Source organism: Calonectris borealis, chromosome 3 (genome assembly GCF_964195595.1).
Source record: "Calonectris borealis chromosome 3, bCalBor7.hap1.2, whole genome shotgun sequence".
NCBI lineage: Eukaryota > Metazoa > Chordata > Aves > Procellariiformes > Procellariidae > Calonectris > Calonectris borealis.
The window spans coordinates 1629368-1651186 of NC_134314.1; the positions used below are offsets into that span (position 1 = coordinate 1629368).

Sequence of the window (21819 nt, forward strand, 5' to 3'; positions counted from 1 at the left end):
CATCTCTATGTTGGGTTCAGCTCCCGTCCAAAGAGCAGACCCCAAACCTGGCCAAACTTCTCCAGGGGTTCTCCCAAAGGTGCCTGCAGCATCCCCCCCACACACACACCCCCTTCCCCCCCCACCCCAGCCCCCCCAGGCTACTTTTAGGGGCTGGGCAGGGCAGGGACAGTGGATGGCCCATCACCCTGCCCAGGGAGGTGACACTGCCCCGAGCCAGGGCCATCAGGAAGCTATTGTAGATAGCCCAGATAGCAGCAGGGAGCCCGCGGGGCGAGGGGGATGCGGGCTGGGGCGGCCCCGCAGCACCCCCCATGCAAGTTAAACCTGTGAGCCAGGGCACAGGGGGAGAGAGGCAGAAAAAATGAAAAAAAAAAAACCAAAAGAACAAAATGGAGGAAACTCAAAACCCATGGGTTGGAAAACACAGCCAGAGCCTGACCTGATTTATCCAGGGAATCTGTTGCCTTTCCTTCCCCCTCTCTTTTCCGAGACACCTTTCCAATTCCTCATCACGGCGATGTTGGTTATTAAATCCGTATCAAAGGTGGTGACAAAACCCCACCAGCCCCAACCACGGCGCGTGGCTCCACGCTGCCCGGACCACCCTTCCCACCCCAAAAACTGGGAAATTCCCCCTTTTGGCTTTTCCTTACCATCCCACCGGCCTCTCCTGGAGATGCTGCTGGAGTGAGCGGGACTCCGGCTGCTCCGGGGACGAGGGATGATCCTGGCCGGACCAAGGCTGGCAGAGCTTGTCCCTGCCTTGTGGGTCAACAAGGAGCTTCTCTCCAGGCTGGAAGGATAATGAGTAACAGCCCTCCCCTTGGGCTCTGTCTGATTCCCGGGGGGAGGAGGGGGGCTGAGCCCTTCCTTCCCGGCTGGCACAGCAGGATCTGGGCTGGGATTTGAACCTGAGGTCCCGCGTCCCACAGGGATGCTGCAAAACTTGGGGAAGAAGATGCTTCAGAAGGTTTTGGGGAGAAGCCGCTTCCTTTTTGGGGGTCCTCGCCCTGGAGCGGATCCCCTGAACCTGCAGCCTTTGCACCGGGCAAGCTGGGCGAAGGGCGGAATAGGGAAAAGACCCTGCCAGGTTTGGGGGGACACGCGGGGGGGGGGGGGTCAGTGATGCGACGGCCTCGCTGCATCGCATCGCCACGTGCAAAATGGGCGCTGGGGGTCTTCGCTCCCTGTCTTGCAGGGAGGAGGATGCTCCACGCCTTGCACGCTGGCCTCGCACCCCGAATTCGCTCTGCCGTCCCACCGGAGGGTGGGGGGGCAGGATCCGGCCGGGCAATGGCTCTCATCTGGAGGAGGGCGAGGAGCGGCGATCTGCGGGAGCTCTGCAGCGCGCCGTGCCTGCGCTTTGGTGATAAGCAAACCCTCCCCGGTCCCTCATTAAGGAGGGGATGATAACGAATTTTCTGAGCCGGCTAACTGGGGCAAGGTGACCTGCGGGAGCACCGCTCCAAGCCCCGAGCGGGCAGGGAAGCGCCTTCGGCTGCCCACGGGATGCTCGGAGACCCGGCCTTTCCAGCACAACCGGGAACCGGGGGGAACGTTGCTCCTTAGTCACAGAGCAGCCTGCGAAGGACCTCGCAGCACCGCCAGCAGCTTTTTTCCATGGATCTTCACATCTACCTTCAAAGCTCCTTGACCTTCTGACCATCCTGAAACCCTGCTGGTGTGGTCCTGGCTGCAATGCAGCAAATTAATGAATAATCCTCCGACACACCTTCGAGCCCAGACAGAGCCAAGGGGGCCAGCCGCCGGGGGTCTGACACCTCCCGGCTGCCCAGCTAACAGCTCGGGGTCCAAGTGCTGTGCAAAGGTCACCAAAACCTCCAAAAAAACCCTCTTCAAGGGATTATTCATTAACAGCGCGGGGTGAAGAGGACGCACACGGGGAGGGACGCAGCTCTCCCCCCTCCACCTCGGCCTCCGCCAGCTCTCGGCTGCAGCCGGGAGGGATGGCACGGCTCGGCTAATTACAGCTGAACAGCAGGGAATAATTCAATTAAGGGATGAAAGGGGGGGGGGGGGGAAGAAACGGGTGGTGTTTTGCCAGGTGTTGAAGCTATTTGTGAATTTATTTGTTGAATTGATGAAATTTTTGGTGGGATGGAAAACACCCCGGCGCGCCGCCGTGTCTCTCCTGCAGGGATCCGGGCAGCGAGGGCAGCTCCCGGCGGACACATCCAGAGCGGGGGAGGATTCAATCCCCCAGGTTCGGCCTGGGGATCGGGAAACCGGTCGTCAGCTGGCCTAAATCCTGGGAGCACGATGCCAGCGGGTGCTTCGGTGGGGTTTTCCACGCCAGGGTGTGCGGTTTGCACCGGGAGGGCAGGGCTGTGGACCCTGAACTCCGCTGCCAGGGTGATGCGGCGTGATCGGCTGCTGTGGCCTGGCTGGGGTCCTCCACAGCAGCCAAAACGGGGGTGGGAGCTGGGAGAGGCCCCTCTCGGCACCCTCGCTGGCACCTCTGCAGCTGCGGGCCTTGAGCTGGCCCAGCAGCGGGTCCTGCTGGAATTTCCTGCCTTTGCAGCTACTCTCTTCACTGTCACGTCTGCACCAGAAATGGCCAATGCATTCCCAAATTGCAATATGTTCCAAAATTGCAATGAGTTCCAAAATTGCAGTGCATTCCCAAATGGCAATGCATTCCCAAATGGCAATGCGTTCCCAAATTGCAATGCATTCCCAAATTGCAACGCGTTCCAAAATTGCAGTGCACTCCCAAATTGCAGTGCACTCCCAAATTGCAATGCATTACCAACTGCAGTGCATTCCCAAATTGCAATGCATTCCCAAAGTGCAATGCATTGCCAATTGCAATGCACTCCCAAATGGCAGTGCACTGCCAGGCTGCAGGGAGCCTGCCTTGCCGCTGTGCTGGAGGGGTGGACACATCAGGCTCTGCCTCCGAGCCTGTGCAGGAGCGTGGAGACGCGACTTGCCCAAAAATTGGGCTTGTGGCTGGAGCCTTCCCCCCCGTCCCCTGCCCCCCGCGCTCCTCCCCAGAGCTGCTGGCGAGTGGGGGGCTTCCAGCACCGCACCCTTCCCTACCACAGTGGGGAAACTGAGGCAGGAGCGCTTTGCTGAGGCTCTTCGAGTGTCTGAGTCCTGAGAGCCATTCGAGCCGTGTCTCAGGCCGGGGAGAAATCAGGTGCGGATTTATTTTGGTCTTCTTTCTTCTCCGTTTAAAAATAAAACAGTTGAAATTTAATTATGGGCAGCTTTTAATCTTTCTTTCTCAATCTCCAAGGGCTTTTTTTTTCCCCTTTTCTCTTTTCCAAGTTAATTGCTTCCCTTCCGAAACGGGGCCGGCGAACAAGGGCTGGAGGAGGGGAGGGCAGGACCAGAGCTGGACCCTGGATGGGAGCAGGGAGATGTTGTCCCTTCATCCCCACCGCCGGGCACAGCGGGGTCCCGCCGTGTCCTCCCTGCAGATCAGCATCCCTGCCGCCAGCACCCATGGGTGCCTCGCAGCCTTTGCGGGAGAAGCCGATGAAAAGCAGAGGAAAACAGCACCTTTCCAGGGGTTTTGGGGCCAGGGGACAAGCAGAGCTGGTCGCTTCGTGCCACCCTCACGCCGGGGTGGCTTTGGGTCCCTGGGGTGGGGGTTGATGCTGCGGTTTGAGCCGTGCAAAGGCGTGTTGGTCCCAGAGGGACCTTCGCCCTTGGCACCCAGCAAACGGGGCTGAAATATTAACTGAGCATCCCGGGGCAAAGCCAGAGCCGTCCCAGAGTCCAGGGACGGGACGGGTTGAAGTTTAACCGGGTGCCATCAAGCTTGGTGGGTGCAAGCACCCACAGCTGGGTGCAATCCTGCCCGCCTGCACCCAAACCCTGTGGGGTGAAGGGAGCCCTGCTCGCTGGTGGCAGAGCTGGAGACTGTTGCAGGGTAAGGTCCTGGAGGTGCAGGATTAGGCCCAGCTCCTTCCCACAGCAGCCCGTGCCCCAGCGCGGCTGTGTTTTTGCTGGTTCTAGATATTCTTCTTTTTTCCCCCATTTCAGACGGGTTCCGAAGGAGAAGCCCGGCCAGCTGGGGGTTTCCAGCCCACCCGCTGCGTGCATGGGGCAGGGGCACCCCGCCAGACCCTGCCAGTAGGCCAGCCCTCTGCACCCTCCGCAGTCCCCCAGCGTCTCCCTGCCAGGCTCTGCCCACACCCTGCACCCCGTGTGTGCACCCTGCACCCCAGTACCCACACCCTGCACCCCATGTGTGCACCCTGCACCCCAGTACCCACACCGTGCACCCGTGTGTGCACCCTGCTCCCCAGTACCCACACCCTGCACCCCATGTGTGCACCCTGCACCCCAGTACGCACACCCTGCACCCCATGTGTGCACCCTGCACCCCATACCCACACCCTGCACCCCGTGTGTGCACCCTGCACCCCAGTACCCACACCGTGCACCCGTGTGTGCACCCTGCTCCCCAGTACCCACACCCTGCACCCCATGTGTGCACCCTGCTCCCCAGTACCCACACCGTGCACCCGTGTGTGCACCCTGCTCCCCAGTACCCACACCCTGCACCCCATGTGTGCACCCTGCACCCCATACCCACACCCTGCACCCTGTGTGTGCACCCTGCACCCCATACCCACACCCTGCACCCCATACCCACACCCTGCACCCCGTGTGTGCACCCTGCACCCCAGTACCCACACCGTGCACCCCGTGTGCACCCTGCTCCCCAGTACCCACACCCTGCACCCCGTGTGTGCACCCTGCACCCCATACCCACACCCTGCACCCCATGTGTGCACCCTGCACCCCAGTACCCACACCCTGCACCCCATGTGTGCACCCTGCACCCCATACCCACACCCTGCACCCCATGTGTGCACCCTGCACCCCAGTACCCACACCGTGCACCCCACATATGCAGGCTGGAACCCATGTGTGCATGGTGCCCACACCCTGCAATTTGTGTGTGCACCCTGCACCCCAGTACCTGCACCCTGCACCCCATGTGTGCGCCCTGCACCCTGGGTGTGCACCCTGCACCCTGGTGCCTGCACCCTGCACCCCATGTGTGCATGGTGCCCGCACCCTGCAATCTGTGTGTGCACCTTGCACCACATGTGTGCACCCCGCACCCCGGTGCCTGCACCCTGCACTCTGCACCCTGCACCCCGTGTGTGCACCCTGCACCCCAGTACCCATACCGTGCATACCGTGTGTGCACCTTGCAACCCATATGTGTATAGTGCCTGCACCCTGCAATCTGTGTGTGCCCCCTGCACCCCGCTGCCTGCATCCTGCGCTCTGTGCACCCTGCACCCCATGTATGTACCCTGCACCCCATGTGTGCACCTTGCACCGTATGTATGCAGCCTGCACCCCGATGCCCGCACCCTGCACCCTGGTGCCTGCACCCTGCACTCTGTGTGTACCTTGCACCGCATGCATGCATCCTGCACCCTGTGTGCGCACCCTGCACCCTGGTGCCTGCACCCTGCACCCCACGTGTGCACCTTGCACCGTATGTATGCAGCCTGCACCCCGATGCCTGCACCCTGCACCTTGTGTGTGCAACCTGCACCCCGCACCTTGTGTGTGCACTCTGCACCCCATGTATGTACCCTGCACCCCATGTGTGCACCTTGCACCGTATGTATGCAGCCTGCACCCCGATGCCCGCACCCTGCACCCCGATGCCTGCACCCTGCACCCCATGTGTGCACCCTGCACCCCACGTGTGCACCTTGCACCGTATGTATGCAGCCTGCACCCCGATGCCCGCACCCTGCACCCCGATGCCTGCACCCTGCACCCCATGTGTGCACCCTGCACCCTGGTGCCTGCACCCTGCATCCCACGTGTGCACCTTGCACCGTATGTATGCAGCCTGCACCCCGATGCCTGCACCCTGCACCTTGTGTGTGCACCCTGCACCCCACGTGTGCACCTTGCACCGCACCCCACGTGTGCACCCTGCACCCCGCGCATGCCATAGAGCAGACGTTTCCCATCGGAGACTCATCGCAGCCACGGCAGAGACCCCGGTGGGGTCAGAGGGATGGGAGAACCCCGGGGGGTGACCGTCCCCCCCAGATCCGCTTGTCCCTTGCACCACGGCCCTGACCTGGAGGTGCTGGCAGCCACGTCCATCGCCGCCGGCACCGGCAAGCACAGAGCGAGGAATGGGGGATGCCCATCGCACCAGATTTGGGGGTTCAGTCCCCGTTTTAGCCCCCTTGAGCTGCGCATCGCCTTGCCAACACCCTGCAAGCAGCCGTGCAACCCCCGCCTGTCCTCACGGCCGGGTGCTGGACACGTTGGGTGCTGCCGCTGTCACCCACCCGCGCGGAGCGGCTGAGCCGCCGCTCCCCTGGGGACACGTCATGATTTTTCCTCTTGACATCCATTTTTTCCTTGTTCTCAAAGGTGAGGTTTGGATTTGTAGAGCGGGAATTGCAAGCATCTCTTAAAAAACCAACCCAGCCTTTTGCGAGCTGCCCCGCGCGCCGGGGCCGCGGGGGGTCATTTCTTCCGAGCCTCTGATGTTCGGATTGGGGCTTTAAAACCTCCCCTGAGGTTTTCCAGACATTTTATTCTTTCTTTTCACATCGAAGAGCGGGATAGAGCCACGGTGCGTGGTGCAGATGGAGACCGTGTCCACCCTGGGGGGGGTTGGCTGCTGTGAGCTCCCCAGCTCCGCAGCATCCCGAGGGATGCGGTCCCTCTCCCTCCGCCGTGCCCGAGACCACCGCGAGCGGCTGCGAGCTGCAAAAAGAACCGGCCCGGAGGAGCTCGGTCCGCAGCCAGATTTATTTCTTCCTTTCAGACTCCATCCATCGCGCCGGGGCCCGGCCCTGCGGACGCTGTTAGGCAGCGGCAGGCGGTGCCATCGCTCGTGGAGGATTTCTGCTGGGAATAAACCCCCCGAGAGACAGAGCAAGGCCCCAAGGAAACCGGGGTGGGACTCTGCATCTCTTCTGCTGGTGTTGGCATTGCTCTGGCCACGCCAGCGTCGAGGCCCAAGTCTGCTGTGGCTCTGCTGGTTTCCTGGGTCCCCGCTCTGCAGGCGGTGGGGTGTCTCCATCCCCACCGGGCACCCTGGGCTAACTCCATCCCACCGCTCTGCGTGGGCATCCGAGCTCGCTGAACACGCTGAGGGTGGGTGCACGTGTCCTCGTGTGGGATGGAGGATGCATGCACTGGGGACCAAGGACACGTGCACCTTGGAGACTGGGAATGCATGCACTGGGGGACCGAGGACACGTGCGCCCCAGGGATGGAGGATGCATGCACCGGGGCACCAAGGACATGTGCACCCTGGAGATGGAGGATGCATGCACCGGGGCACCAAGGACATGTGCACCCTGGAGACTGGGAATGCATGCACTGGGGGACCGAGGACACGTGCGCCCCAGGGATGGAGGATGCATGCACCCAGGGGATGGAGGATGCATGCACCGGGGCACCAAGGACATGTGCACCCTGGAGACTGGGAATGCATGCACTCGAGGATCACGGACACGTGCACCGTGGGCATGGAGGATGCATGCACCCAGGGGACCGAGGACGTGTGCACCCCAGGGGCAGAGGATGCATGCACCCAGGGGACTGCGGATGCATGCACTGGGGGACCAAGGGGGCACCCCAGGGGCAGAGGATGCATGCACCCAGGAGCAGAAGATGCATATGCACGGGGCACCAAAGACACATGCACTCGTGGGGCCGAGGACATACGTAGCCAGGGTGGGGGGTGGGAGCTGGAGAAGCCAGGCTGGGCTGCAGGGGAGGGGGCCGGGGGCTGGCGTGGGGTGGGAGTCAGGGGGAGGGGGCTGCTGGAGCAGGAGCAATGCCCGGCTGTGGCAGTGGGGGTGGGGGGGTTACACAGTGCGCAAGGAGGGAAGGGGCCTTGGGAGCTCTCTGCAGGTCCTCCTCCCTCCCAAAACCATCCCCAGCAGCTCGGGAGGGCTGGTGCACTGCTGGGCACCGCTGCAGCCCCCCGAGAGCGTGGGGGAAACACCCAGGTCGGGTCCCTGCCAGGGCTGGGGCGCAGGCAGGGCTGGCGGGAGGCTGCAAACACCAATTAAAACCACAAACCCAGATGCCAGTGCCATGGGAGAGGCCGTTTTGGCAGCACCCGCCTGGCTTTCCGGGCAGGGCTCCAGGGCGGGTGCTTGGCCGCACGTCCCGGCTGCCCAGGAATGATGCTCTTGGATTTTACATTTGGTCGGCAGCCTCCAGAGCAGCTCCGAGATCCGCTCCCGAGGCTGCCTCCCCTGCCAGCAAAGCCGGGGAGGACGACAGCCAGGGTTACGGATAACTCCGGGCTGGAGGGAGCGGGTTTAAACCTCTCGCTGCCCCCCCAGGGGCTGGGTTTTTCTCTCCCCCGCCTCCCCAAATCCGCACAGCTCCTTTTTCAGGGATGAATCCGGATGCAAAACATTCCCGTGGGCTTGCTGGCAGAGCGGGGAAGGGCTGGGGGGAGGGATGCAGACAGACAAACCGCAAAGCCCCAGATGAAAATAGTTAAGGCTGGGGAGAGTTTGGGGGGGGGGGAAATACCAAGCGTGTTTTTGCCCAAATCCTTTACGCCCTCCTGGATGTCTGTTTACAACGTCTGTGGGGGCCAGGAGAAGGGCCGGGAGCTCGGGGAAGGTGGCTGCAGGCAGGGGCTGAGCCCTGGCACCACGGGGACGGGCCATGGGGGGGAGGGGAAGAGGCAGCGAGGTGCTGCAGGAACCTGCACCCTCAGGACCCCGGGGAGGGCTGAGGTGCTCGGGTCACTTTGTGCTTTATTTCTCAACGTTACAAGGCAGAAGGCGATTTCTCAGGCAGCATTAATTATTATTAGTGCATTAAAACCTCCACACCGAAACCAACCACCACAACCCGGGATGCTCCGGCCAAACCCCCGAGCGAGGGAAGCCCCTGGGATGGGGTCGGGGTGATGTGGCAGCCCCTGCCATGGCACGGGGACGGGTCCAGCCCTAAACCATCTCCCAGGACCTCCACGAGAGCTCAGCGGGACCCTTTTAGCTGCAGGAGCGATGCTCTGTGCCACCCTCCTCCCAGCCCCGGCTCAGCCATCGCTTCCACCCATCAACCCCCCCAAAAAATAGAAATCAAACCCTAAAGGTGGGAAAAAAAAAATCAAACCCTGAAGGCAAAAAATCAAACCCTAAAGGTAAAAATCAAACCCTAAAGGCAAAAATTCAAACCCTAAAAGGCAGAAACCCCCCCCGGGGCGGAGGGACGGCACGGGGCAGGGCTCTGCCCGCCGCCCCGCTCACAGCCTGGAGATCTTGGGCAGGGGGGGGTCAGGGGGGAGCCCCTCCAACCACTCCACCAGGATCCTGTTCAGCGCCGCCGGCCTGGGGGGACGGCACAGAGTTGGGGGGCAGCCGGCATCCCCGGGGAGATGGGGGAGCCCGGCTCCCACGGAGCGAGGCCGCGCGCGCCCGTACCTCTCCATCTGCGTCCAGTGCCCGCACTCCTCGATGTGCTCCCGGCGCAGCCGCGGGATCTACGGCGGGATGCAGGGAGTGGAAAGGGGGTGGTTTGTGCCAGGATCCGGCATGTTTGGCGGGGGTCGCGCCCACCCCCAGCATCCCCAGCTCGTCCTTTTGGCAAAAGCAAACCCCCTCCTGCCTGCCGCCTGTGGCAGACGTCCCCCCCTCCCCGGATCAGCCTGTCCCCCCCTATCAAGCGATGTCCCCATATCTGGGCCAAATCCAGCCCATCTCTGCAGGACTGGGGCTCTCCTGGATTTTATGGAAGCGGGATGGCTTCGGCGCATGGGGCAGGGCTGGGATGGGACGGGACCACGCCGGCTTACCCACTCCTCCATGCCCCTGCTCATGTTGGGATGCAGCACCACGTCCTTCCCGGCTGTGACCATCAGCGCTGGCATCGTGATCTGTAGGGGACACAGGTGCCAAGGTGGGGAAGGTGCTGGGTCTGGAAATGCTCCCCATGGGACAGGATCAGTCCCCACCTTCCTGTTCTTGGCAGAGAGTGCCCAGCGCCAGTTGGGTCGCATGTTGCGGTACCAGTTCAAGGGGCCACTGGGAGAGAGGGGAATGGGGTGGAGATGCTGGGACTCGGCTCCTGCCGACACCACCGCGGGGACCATCCCAGTGCCCAGGGCACCGCCGGCACGGGAAGAGCCTGCAAGGAGAAAGCAGCCTCCCCCCGCCAACCTCGCCCCTTCTTGGGGTTATAAAGCAAGGCCTCGGCAGGTTTGGGGGTCCCCCTTCTGCAGGAGGGGTACCCCACCAGCCCTCCGGGCCCCTGCCCCTACCTGAAGCCGGATTTCTGGAAGCGCTGGATGTAGTACTGCAGCTCGGGGCCGGGCAGGATCTGGCTGGCGGGGGGGTTTTCTGGGAAGCCCACCAGCAGCCCCCCTGCAACAGGAGGCACAGCACTGCTGCCATGTCCCACCCGCGGCACCCCACCTGCGGCACCCCACCCGCGGCACCCCACCCCCCTTACCTCGCTCCCGGACCCTGTGGAAGTTGAGCGCGCAGGGCAGGCGGTCCTGCGGAGAGAGGGGAGCGAGGGCAGGCAGGGAGCGGCACCCAGGGGGGAACCCATCCCCGGGGGGCTCCCCGTGGCTGCCAGGCAGACTTGGGGCTCCATGTCGCTCCTCGCCGGGAGCCAGCATCGAGCATCGCTGCATCCCGAGGGATGCAGGAACCAACCATGCAGCCCTGGGCTGCGGAGCTGGGAGCAAGCACCGAGCATTGCTGCATCCCAAGGGATGCAGGAACCAACTGTGCAGCCCCAGACCATGGAGCTGGGAGCCAGTACTGAGCAGCACTGCATCCTGAGGGATGCAGCCCTGGGCTGCGGAGCTGGGAGCAAGCACTGAGCATCGCTGCATCCCGAGGGATGCAGGAATCGACCTCGTAGCCCTGGGCTGTGGAGCTGGGAGCAGGCACCGAGCATTGCTGCATTCCGAGGGATGCAGGAACCAACCATGCAGCCCTGGGCTGTGGAGCTGGGAGCAGGCACTGAGCATTGCTGCATTCCGAGGGATGCAGGAACTGACTGTGCAGCCCCGGGAAACAGAGCCAGGAGCTGACACCGGGCATCGCTGTATCCCAAGGGATGCAGGAACTGACTGCGCAGCCCCAGGCTGCGGAGCCGGGAGCAGGCGGCGTGGCCGGCAGAAGGATGCCGCTGGCGAGGCATGGCCTCCCTCGTGCTCCTGGGGTGCTGTTATTTTAAACCACAAAGGTTTTTCACCCTGAAGCGAGATGTGAACATCTGCAGGGGTTAAGGAAGCGAGCGGCACCGGCACTGCGAGGGCAGAGGGACAGCGGGAGCTCCTGCCAGGCCACGCCGAGACAGTCGCCCCGCAAATCTGCTGTTCCCCAGGCCGCACAGCTTTCTAGAGGTCTTCTCAATCCCTACTCAGGGTCAGCTTTGAGTCCTAAAGAGGTGCGGGCCCTGTGCTGCTGCTTACAAGGATGCGTTCACTCTGGTCCCTACTGATGGCTGACTGAATGCAGACTTTACCGCAGACAGGCAGCAAAAGGAGGGCAGAAATGGGGTGGGGCGTGCCTGAGGGTCACTGTGGGCCATCCCTGAAGCTTCTGGCTCCTGGCACAGGCGAGGTGGAACGGGAGAGGGTGCCACGGGCAGAGCCCCAACAAAGCTAGCAGGGCTTGGAGAGGACACCAGGCTGGGCTGGCCACGGGCAGGCTGGGAAGCCCTCTGCTCCCACCCCAGGTCCACCCCCAGCCCCACACTTACCCCCTGGCGCGTGGAACGGATCAGGACCTTCAGGGTCCGGCCGATGTCCTTCTCCAGCTCCGCTTCTGCGACGCCCTGCACGGGGGGAGGAAGCCCCGCGGGTGATGCCAGCCCTCCCCTGGGACCCAACCCACCCCGGGGCCGGATCCTGCCGCCCCTTGGGGCTCGGGTGGAGGCTGGGGATGGTTTTGGGCAGAGTTCAGCATGGGAACCAGGTCTGGCAGGGGGACCACGAGCCACCTGCAGCTGGGGGGACAGCAAGAGTCCCACGGCTATGGGGCAGGCGATGCCCAGCCATGAGCTGGGGACCCCGACATGGGCACGTCCCCATACTCGGGGTGGGGGGCGTTAAGCCCCAAAAGAGGGGTGGAGGATAAAACTTTTGGTCCCAGACTCACGGGCTCCTGGAAATAGAACTGGTAATCAAAGGTGGGATAGGTTTTCATCTTCTCCACGATGTCCACAGCGGGGTCGGCGGGTCGGTACGGGGTGTTCAGCGAGGCCACGGCTCTGGGACATCACAGGGGGGGGCACAGTCAGCATCGCACCCGGATTTGGGGTGCCCCGTGCGAGCTGGGGCTTTGCTGTCGGGACAGGACAGGATGCGGGAGGGACCCGGCGGGGGGGTACGGCCGGTCCCCAAGGACCCACCTCACCCTCTCGGGGTAGAAGAGAGCCATGTTCCAGACCACGGCACCGCCCCAGTCGTGGCCCACCAGCACGGCTTGCGGGACGCCCTGCGGGGAGGGGGGCCGTGAGCCCCTGCCCCCGCGGCTGCACCCCAAAAGCAGCACCCGAGAGGCGACTTGCAGCAAAGAGATCAGAAAACAGCAACATTTTCCCTTTTTTTCCTTTTTTTTTCCCCTTTTTTTTCCCCCAAGGAACAAGCGTTACCTGATCACCCAGAGCAATTTGCTCCGACTTAAATAAACATTTCAAGTACCTGGGCCCTCCGGAGGAAAGGGGTTCGATATTATCCACCAAAAACATGTCTGGAGCCTGCTCATCCCCTGGGACCACCCGTACGGGTCCCCCCCGCCGCACGGGGAACGACGCGGTATCGGCGCAGCCGAATAAACCCCCAGCCCCTCCGGGAAGGGGCTCACAGCGTCCCCGGGGCCGGGCACGCCGAGCTCACTGTTCCCCCCCAGCTCCATTCCTGCTTCCTGACCCCTCTGGGCACCTACAAATAAATCCAATTAAAACCCACGCTCCTGACAATGTAGCAGCCGGTTCATAATTAGCTGATATTTAGAAGCGTAATTAAAATTCCCTCCCGGCGGACGCGGCTCGGGGCCGGCTGCGTGCCGGCGAGCCCTGCTCGCTGCCATCCGACAGCGTCAAACCCAGCGTCTGAGACCCCCCCCAAGGGGGGCAGAGGGTTTGGGGGGGCTCCCGGCAGCTCCCACCTCCGACGTGGGGCTGAGCGGGGCCCCCCGGTGCCGATGGGTTCCATCCCACCATCCCTGGCCATCACCGGGCCGGCTCCTGGACCGCTCTGCATCCTCTGCATCCCAGAAATGGGCTCAAACAACGTCGGAAGCTTCATGAAGTCCTTTATCTTCCCCAAACTCCCCCGGGTTGTCCCAGGGGAGGGCGAAGGAGCTCCCCGGGAGGGCAGAGGAGCAGGATGGGCCCCGACGGTAGCGGAGGAGCAGGGAGAACCGAAGTCCCATCCATACGGGATGCCACGACCTCGCATCCCATCTACCCGGCTCACCCCGAAGCAAAGCGGGCGCCCACCCGCTTGCCGGGCTGCGCATCCACGGGCACCCTGCTGTCCGTTTTCCTCATCATTTTTAATCCAGCGGGAAGGCAATGCCCCAGCCAAAAAAAATCAGGGTGATTTACCCTCGCCTGCTGGGCACCAAACCGGAGCTGCAGTCCCCGCGACGCCCGGCTTGGTCCCCTCCCGAAAAACCCATCCCTGCTCCCACGCCGGCACAAAACCAGCACCGCTCCTCGCACAAGGAGCCCTTGCAAAACCTCAAGGGCTTTTTTTTTTTTTTCCCCCCTTGTTTCTTTTTTTTTTTTTAGCACCTTGCTTTCGGAAGGACTCGCTCCCCTGGGAGCCATTTCACAAGGAAAAAGCCCTGGAGATGTTGGCATTCGCAGCCTGGGCCGCCTTCCCTTCCACTTCACCTCTTCCAAAAGGCGCAGAAATCAACCCCAGCCCCTCGCCGGGATGGGAATTAAACCCGGAGCTCCCAAAACCCAAGCGGATCGGGTGCCGCCACGACGCTGGACTTGAGCCGTGCCAAGGGGCAGCCTTGGTCCCCCGGCCACCCCAGCCCCTTGGGAGCTGCTGCGGTCGGGGTTCAAGGGGGGGCAGAGGGGATGCAGCCCAGCATCCTTCTCCACGAGTATCTCGCTGCCTTACCAAAACCCCACCGCGCCACGGATGCCACCAGCCCACCTCCCCGTCCTCCACAAGGACCCAAGGTCCAGGAGAAGGTGACGCAGAGCTGGAGACCCTCCCAAGGGTGGCAATGGGTTGTACGAGCATCCCCATCCCTAAAATCCCACCCACGGGGAACACAGACGGGGCTTGTGCTACCCTAAGGGTTTGGGACCGAAGTTACCGGAGAGCTGTCCCTGCATGGGACAAAGTCACCGAGAAGCTCCGCTGTCCCTGCCTGGGGAGGAAGAGGCGAAGGGCAGCCGGGGGGACACGCGCCCAAACCTTGCCAAGAAGGAGGGACCCATCGCGGGGGGCTCCTCACCAGTTTGTCCAGGAAAACCGCCAGGTCCTGGGGAAAGGAGGAGAGAAAGGGTCAGATCCTGCCAGGGCTCATGCCCTACCAGCCCACACCGCACTCATCCTGCCCGCGTCCGTGCCCTGCAGCTCCTCACCTTGCATATCTGCTCCTGGGAATATTCTTTTACATCTGCACGGAAGACATAATCGCCATCATTTTAACATCCACACGTTTCTAAGGATGTGTTTTGCATCCACCTGAGCTGCCGGGGCTGCGGGAGGAGCAGGACACCTTCCACCCCCCTCCCCAGGAGAAGACTCCTCCACCCGTCTCCTCCTTGGGGTTGGCAGCTCCAGCCCCGTTCCTGCTACGTCCCGGCTCACCCGGCGGGGCCGTGGACTCCCCGTAGCCCTTCATCTCCAGAGCGATCACCCTGAAGCCGGCATCAGCCAAAGCTGGGATCTAGGAGGGAAAGCAGCAGCCTCCGAAGGACACAGAGACCCCCGGACCCCCCTCTCCCCCAGCACCAGCACCCATCCTGCATCTGCCCACCCAAGCACGTGCTGGCCGTGCCCGGAGATGTCCCCAGGAGGGCAAGCGTGGGCTGGGGAGGCTGGAGGGTGGGGAACGCTCCTGGGCTGTGTCCCGTGTCCCTCGAGGCTCAAGGCAGGGTGGTGGGACAGCCCCAGGACCCCCCAGGAGTGGTGGCCATGCACCCCCTCCACCGCGCTCCAGCATCCCCCCGCCAGCCCCCGTGGTCCACCCTCCTGCCCGTCTCCTCCCTCACCTGGTAGCGCCAGGAGAGCCAGGACTCGGGGAAGCCGTGGCAGAGGCAGACGACGGGGCCGTGCCCCATTTCCACGAAGTGCAGCTGGACGCCGGGCTGGAGGGACAGAGAGCCCTCGCCGGCTGCGGGTAGCCCCCAACCCTCCACCCATCGTTGGCCACCAGGAGTGGGAGCCCACCACCCCCTCCAGCCCAGCATCCCGGAGCCACACGAGCACGTTTTGGCCCCTGGGGTGGATGGAGAAGACCTCAACGATAGAGAAGACCTCAACAATGGAGGAGACCTCAATGATGGAGAAGACCTCAATGTTGGGGTAGCTCAGCACCCCTCACCCAGAGCAGCCCACGCAGGAGGGTGGACAACCCAACAAGCCACCCCTCAGCTGGCACATCCATCCATGGGGCTCAACACCCTCCCCAGAACGCCTGCCCCCCTCCCAAGCCCCTGCCAGGCCCAGGGACAGCTTGTCACTGAGGCAGTCCCCTTCGCCCTACCCGGATGGGCACGTATCCGTGGGTCACGTCGGATGGATCACACGCAGTCGGCAGCGGCTCTTCTTGGGTGAGAAGCTGCGGGGTGAGGAGCTGAGGGTGAGGTCCTGAGCAAGGCTGGAGCTCCACGGGACATCCCCACCACCCTGCTGCTGGTGGGACGTCCACGCGGTTGAGATAGACACGGCTCAGCCGGTCCGGGGGATGAGGTTACCAGGGAGTGGGCAGGATTTGCTGGAGTTCATGGCCCCATCCCATTCATTTCCAAAGCCACCCACAAGTCCTGCACCCATCACGGCAAGGCCCAGAAGCTCGAGCCCATCCCTCCTGGCTCTGCAGAAGAGGTCCAGGATCCCCAGGAAAGCAGGGGACAGAGGGGACCCAGACCACCTCTACGTGCCTGGACACCCGAGAGCTCCTCCAGCTCCTTCAGGACGGTTTCGGTGTCCCTGACGAGGACGGTGGCCATGCCCATCTCCCGGGCTGGCTTCAAGTTCTCCCCGATGTCGTCCAGGAGGATGACCTGGAGATACACCAGCGAGAGCCGGGCTCAGCACCCCGGGACGGGCGGCTGCTGGGTTCGGCCAAGGACTTTGGGTGCTTGGAGGGACCCCCCGTGCCCTGTTTTTAGGGTGATGGCCGTACCTCCTGCGGCTTCGCCTGCAGCGCGTCCAGGGCGTAGGTGTAGATCTCGGGATCCGGCTTCCGCGCTCCGAGCCGGCAGGACTCGATCACCAGGTCGAAGTGACGGCGCAGGAGGTTCATCAGCGTGGCCGTGAAGAGCCGCCCGGCGCTGTCGTCCACCCAGTTGTTGGTGAGGACGCAGGTCTTAAATCCTAGGGAAGGGCAGAGCGGGGAGCACTGGTTTTCCCACTCCAGCTCTCCCGCAAGCGTTTGACTTCACCTCCCCTCCCCGGCCACGTTTCTCAGTCCTTCCCAACCTAAATTCTCCCATTTGCAAGGCTCTGTCCGGACCAGGACACCCCAGCAGGAGATAAAACAATGCTCAACAGGAGCTTATGCCCAATTTGTACTTCCAGGAAAGCAAGGCTCAACCCTCCCAACGCAGGCGGGACGTCAGAGCTTGGGCACACCGAGAGGCCGATGGACCGAGCCGATGGACCGGCCACGGTGCGGGGCGAAGGGCTACGGCGTCCTGCTAATTGCTGCCTGGGTGATAACGTGTCTGACGGATTTGGTAGCAGGGCTCAGAACATCTAATTAGAGGATGCTGAGAGGTGATGTCAGGGGAGCGCTCGGATGATGATGAGGGACCAAGCAGGGACCCCGTGGTGGGACCGACCAGGGACCCCGTGGTGGGACCGACCAGGGATCCCGTGGTGGGACCGACCAGGACCCTGTGGTGGGACCGACCAGGGATCCCGTGGTGGGACCCACCAGGACCCCGTGGTGGGACCGACCAGGGATCTCGTGGTGGGACCGACCAGGGATCCCGTGGTGGGACCCACCAGGACCCCGTGGTGGGACCGACCAGGGATCTCGTGGTGGGACCGACCAGGGATCCCGTGGTGGGACCCACCAGGGACCCCCCCCGTGCCTGCTCGGGAGGGGAGCAGCATCCTTACTCCATCAGCCCTTGCCCAAAAGCCCCCCGGCACCCACCGTTCCTGCGCAGCACCCTCGCTGCCTGCAGAAGGGGGGCATTGACCGTCCCCTCGGCCGCCATCTCCTCGAAGGCTCGGGCGACGGAGAAGGTGGGCGGCAGGGCGATGCCCGAGGCGGAGGCGTGCTGCTTGCAGCCCTCTTCCAGCTCGGAAAAGAGCTGGAAAACACCCACGCAGTCATTCAATCGACCCCCCCAAAAATAAAGCACAACCCATCCTGGAGCCGGCCCCCCTCGGCTCCTTGCCGAGCCCCATCCCAGCCGCCGGCGCTGCTCCAGGGCCGGTACCCGAGGGCTCACCTGGGACAGGGTGATCTGTCCCCTCATCGCTTTGGCGTAAGGACTGTCGGAGCCGCCAGCAAACAGGACCTTTCCCAAGAAATTCCTGCCAGGCAAAGGAGGAGAGGTCAGCTGGGGGGGGACCCCAATACCGGGGGGTGGTTGGGGTGCGCTACGGGGAGGGGGATGCTCTGTGCCGGGGATACGGAGCTCCCACCAGCATAAATCAGTCCCGCTCCCTCCTCCATCACCACCCGGGACCGGAGCATCACTTCATTTTACCGGAGCGGGAGATCGCTGCCCATTTATTTCTGCTGGCAGCTCAATTTCCTCGCCCTGCGGATAGACGAGCAGGGAGTTTTGCCAGGAAGAAAAAAAAAAATAATGCAAAGAGCAAGGTATTTTGTAAGCTGTAGCTCAGGGAAAATAATTCGCCCCTATCACAAGATCACAAAAGGCCTTCTCGGGCGGCAATAAAACAAGATTGCAGCGACTGGCTTTAGGACAAAGCTCTCCTCCGAGTCGATAAAAACGCAGCTCGGTTAAAAATAAAGCAGCTTTACCTGTTCCAGCAGGATTGCTGTCACTTTTTTTTTTATATAAAGCAAAGCAAAAAAATGTTTGATGGCCTGATAATCTGGGAATTTATTGCTCCATCTGCTCCACGTCCTCCAGCACTTAGTTATTTAATATTTTATTCTTTTTTTAACTCCCTGCTTTTTTTTTTTTTAACACCCACGCGCTGCTGGGAAATCCCAAACTGTTGGGCGATGCAAACAGACAGAACCTGTTTGACTCCCGTTTGGGAGCTTTTGGGATTACTAATTCCCAAACACCCCGTATTAAATGGGGCAAAGGGTTCATCAGGACTGAAAAGACTGAAGAGGCCGTTTGGGACCCGCTCAGGGGTCCGACGCTTTGGGTTTCATCAGCTCCAGCTCATGCACTGAGTTGTGTCCGGTCTCAGCACTGGGGCAGGGACAGGCTTGATTAATCATCCTGCTTGATTAATTATTAGTTGCTCTTCTTACCACTTCTGCCAACATCCCATAGAGCAATCCTGCCTCTTTGGGGATTAGTTTTAACCGCTGATCTGCACCCCACATCCACAACAGGACCCCACCCCCCCCAGCCTGCACTCCACATCCAGGACAGGACTCCCCCCCTGCCTGCACTCCACATCGAGGCAGGAGGTCGCCAGCCTGCACCCCATATATACACAGGGACCTCAACTTGCACCCCACGCCCAGGACAGGGGGTCCCCCGCCTGCACCCCACACACAGCCCTGTTCTCCTGCTATGAGGGCCCCCGTCGCGCACACCCCGCGCGGGCGGCGGCCGCACACACAGTATTGTCGCCTCGTCTCTACGTGTCTCCGGCCGAGCGGCGACTCGCCCAGGCGCGGGCGGGTGGAAAAGGGTCGCCGGGCCGGGCAGGGCCGGGCCGGGTCAGGCCGGGCCAGGCCGTACCTGGGCAGAGCGCAGTCCCGCTCGCAGGAGCCCAGGAAGTGCTGGAGGCCGGGCCCGAAGAGCACGCCGCCAAGGTCGAACAACACGGCCCGCCGCGCCATGGCCGCCCCACCGCCGCCGGCACCCGGACTCGAACCCGCGGCCCCGAAGCCGCCAGCGCTGAGGCCTCTCCACCGCCCCGCAGGCCCCGCCCCCGCAGCCTCGCCCCGCCCCCTGCCTGTGCGCCGCGCTGGGTCCTAGCGCCGCCGTTCGGCTCCCGTCGCGGAAGGTGCCGTCCCGGAGGCCTGGGACCCTCCGCAGGGCGCCCCTGCACGGGGGACACCCCCGCTCCGTCCTACCAGCACCCTCCCCGTCCCGTTGGGCTGTGGGAACCCCGCTGCTGTGGGTGCCCGTGGGTGCCTGCCTCTCCACCCACTCCCTGCCGCTGCTCCCCGGTTTTGCCCATAATCGCGTTTTCTCCCATTCACGGGGAGCCCGGGACCACCCTCAGCTCCCGCAGCACCCCAGGGTGCAGCAGCACCCGCATGTGCACACACATGCATGCACACATGTTCGCATGCACATGCCTGCATACGTGCAGGAACACATGCACACATATATGCACTTATGCACACCTACATGCATACACACATGCACACATATATGTACACATGCACAGACAAAAATGCAGGCGTGCAAGCATGCACATGAACACACACATGCAGACATGGACGCACAAGTACAGACATGTATGCACACACACATGCACACACATGTGCACACACACACACGTGTGCATATGTGAAACACACGTGTGCATGCTGAGCATGTATGCACACCACCAGGCCCGTTGCTGAGGACGTGTGTGCATGGTTAAACATGTGCGTGCATCTCCGAGCACATGTGTGCACACCGAGGCTGCGTGTGCACTGCCAGGCATGTGCATGCACACTCAGCACACGTGTGCACACTCAGCACGTGTGTGCACTGCCAGGCATCTGCGTGCACACTGAGCACGTGTGTGCACACTGAGCACGTGTGTGCACCGCCAGGCAGGTACATGGGCACCGAGCATGTACGTGCACGCTCAGCACACGTCTGCATGCCAAGCACATATGTGCACACGCGTGCATGCCGCCCGGCCATTTCAGCAATCCTGAACCCCCCTCAGAGGCAGCCCCAGGGGGGGCCCGTGACCCCCCGAGCACCCCGAACCAGCCACGGCAGCACTGCCTGCTCCGTGCCAGGCACGGCGTGCCCGTGGCCGTGGCCACGCGTGTGCGTGTGCGTGGGCCGGCCCCGCCTTGGGGAGCCGCTGGCAGTGCCGTGGCGGGACGGCCGCGTCGCCGAGCGGTGAGTGGGGCCGGGGGACCGGGAGGGATCGGCAGTGGTGTCGCAGGCAACCCCAGTCCCCTGACTCAGTTTCCCCACCTGCAAAACCAAGCGGTGGGGTGCCGGCTCGGGAGCAGGGGGGCAGCAGGGGGGGTAACTGCACCCCCCCCCAGTGCAGCAGAGCTGAGGGGGCTGTTCCTTGCTGGGGTGGTTATTGGGGAGGGGCAGAGTTATGTTAGGGGGGGCTCAAGCCCAGACAAGCCATGCATTTCTCAGCAGCATCCCGCTGCCGGGGGCTCGGTGTCCCCCATCCCTCGTCCCCGAGCTCCCACTGTCCCCGGGGCCCCTGACGGGACCCCCCAGTATCCTCGCGGGGTGGTCCAGCGCCGGGTGGGTGGATGAAACCCCCTTCCCTGCCTTCTGACATGGCTCAGATCTCCGGCAGGCGAAGGCTTTTCCTCCTCCCATCACGGCGGGGGCAGCTCCGGCACAACCCCTCCGCTCACCCCAAAACCGGGGCCGAACCCCCCAAATCCCAGCTACCGTGACGCCAAGCCCGGCTTCTCCTTGGCAAAAAGGTGGGAGCGTTTCGGGGGGAGGTGAGAAAAAGAGGGGAAAAAGAAGAATTTTGCTGGCCTGTTGCTATTCCGGTGGGAAGATTCTGGGAGGAACAACCCAGCCTTGGTGCCAGCGAAATGCCAGCACGGCTGCGCCTCTGAGACCCGGCCAACTCGTGGCAGGGCTGGGCCGCGGTGCCGGAGGGTCCCCCGGCTGCCACCCACCCCCTTTTTTGGGACCCTTGGCTCCCGAGCGAGAACCACCCACCCCTGCCAGGTGCTGGCCTGAGACCTGGGAAGCTCATTGCACCCCAGGATGCTGGCAGAGAGCCTGGGTGCCAATGGGAGCCCCCTTCCCTCTGCAGAGGGGCTCAGGGCTGGCTTGCAGGGTGCGGGGTGCTGACGGGGACCCCCCCGAGCCCCCGAGCCCCCGCGCCTGCCGCGCCGACAGCCTCTGGCACCCGCTCCCCCGGCCCCGGCGCCAAGGCTTTCCGGTGGCGGTTTTGAAAGAGCCGTATTGTCTGCCCCCCCCCACCGCGGCCTCCTGCTTTTCCATGGCTCCCGAGGGGGGTTTTGGGGGGACGAGCTGCCCCCCGCCAGGATCAGCCTCACCCCAGCCCTTGCGGTACCCCCTCCGTGCCTCAGTTTCCCCGTTGTTATGCTCCATGTGCTGTGCTGATGGGGGGTGCAGAAAAGGTCCCCCCCTGCCCGGGGGGCATCCTCCATGGTGCGGGGAGAGTGGGGTACGGCACCCCCAAATCCCAAAGCCTGGCAGCCAGAGATGCATATGCACGGGAAAAATATGCTTGGGGGATTTTGCTGGTGTGAACTGGGGGGTCCCTGGGGGGCACCCAAAAGGGTCTCAGAGGGTGTC

At 63.0% G+C, this 21819-nt stretch overlaps 1 protein-coding gene across 5 annotated transcripts; it reads right to left on the reverse strand.

Annotated features, from left to right (window-relative positions):
* Nucleotides 1–8694: 8694 nt before the first annotated feature.
* On the reverse strand, nucleotides 8695–21104 carry EPHX2 (epoxide hydrolase 2). Of its 5 annotated transcripts, XM_075144754.1 has the most exons (20): nucleotides 21025–21104; nucleotides 17825–17943; nucleotides 17629–17713; nucleotides 17328–17487; nucleotides 16350–16540; nucleotides 16105–16227; nucleotides 15708–15782; nucleotides 15214–15309; nucleotides 14810–14888; nucleotides 14581–14615; nucleotides 14451–14477; nucleotides 12379–12464; nucleotides 12126–12237; nucleotides 11728–11802; nucleotides 10462–10507; nucleotides 10271–10373; nucleotides 9965–10034; nucleotides 9806–9886; nucleotides 9435–9493; nucleotides 8695–9341 (listed from the first exon to the last, which is right to left on the reverse strand). In XM_075144754.1, the coding sequence occupies exons 3-20, from the start codon at nucleotides 17653–17655 to the stop codon at nucleotides 9257–9259; spliced, it is 1530 nt and encodes a 509-aa protein (XP_075000855.1). In that variant the 5' UTR covers nucleotides 17656–17713; nucleotides 17825–17943; nucleotides 21025–21104; the 3' UTR covers nucleotides 8695–9256. The 5 variants fall into 5 exon arrangements, with proteins under 5 accessions (XP_075000855.1, XP_075000853.1, XP_075000854.1 ...); XM_075144752.1 differs by lacking the exons at nucleotides 17825–17943; nucleotides 21025–21104 and adding an exon at nucleotides 19078–19274; XM_075144753.1 differs by lacking the exon at nucleotides 21025–21104 and having other exon boundaries at nucleotides 17825–18721.
* Nucleotides 21105–21819: the final 715 nt, after the last annotated feature.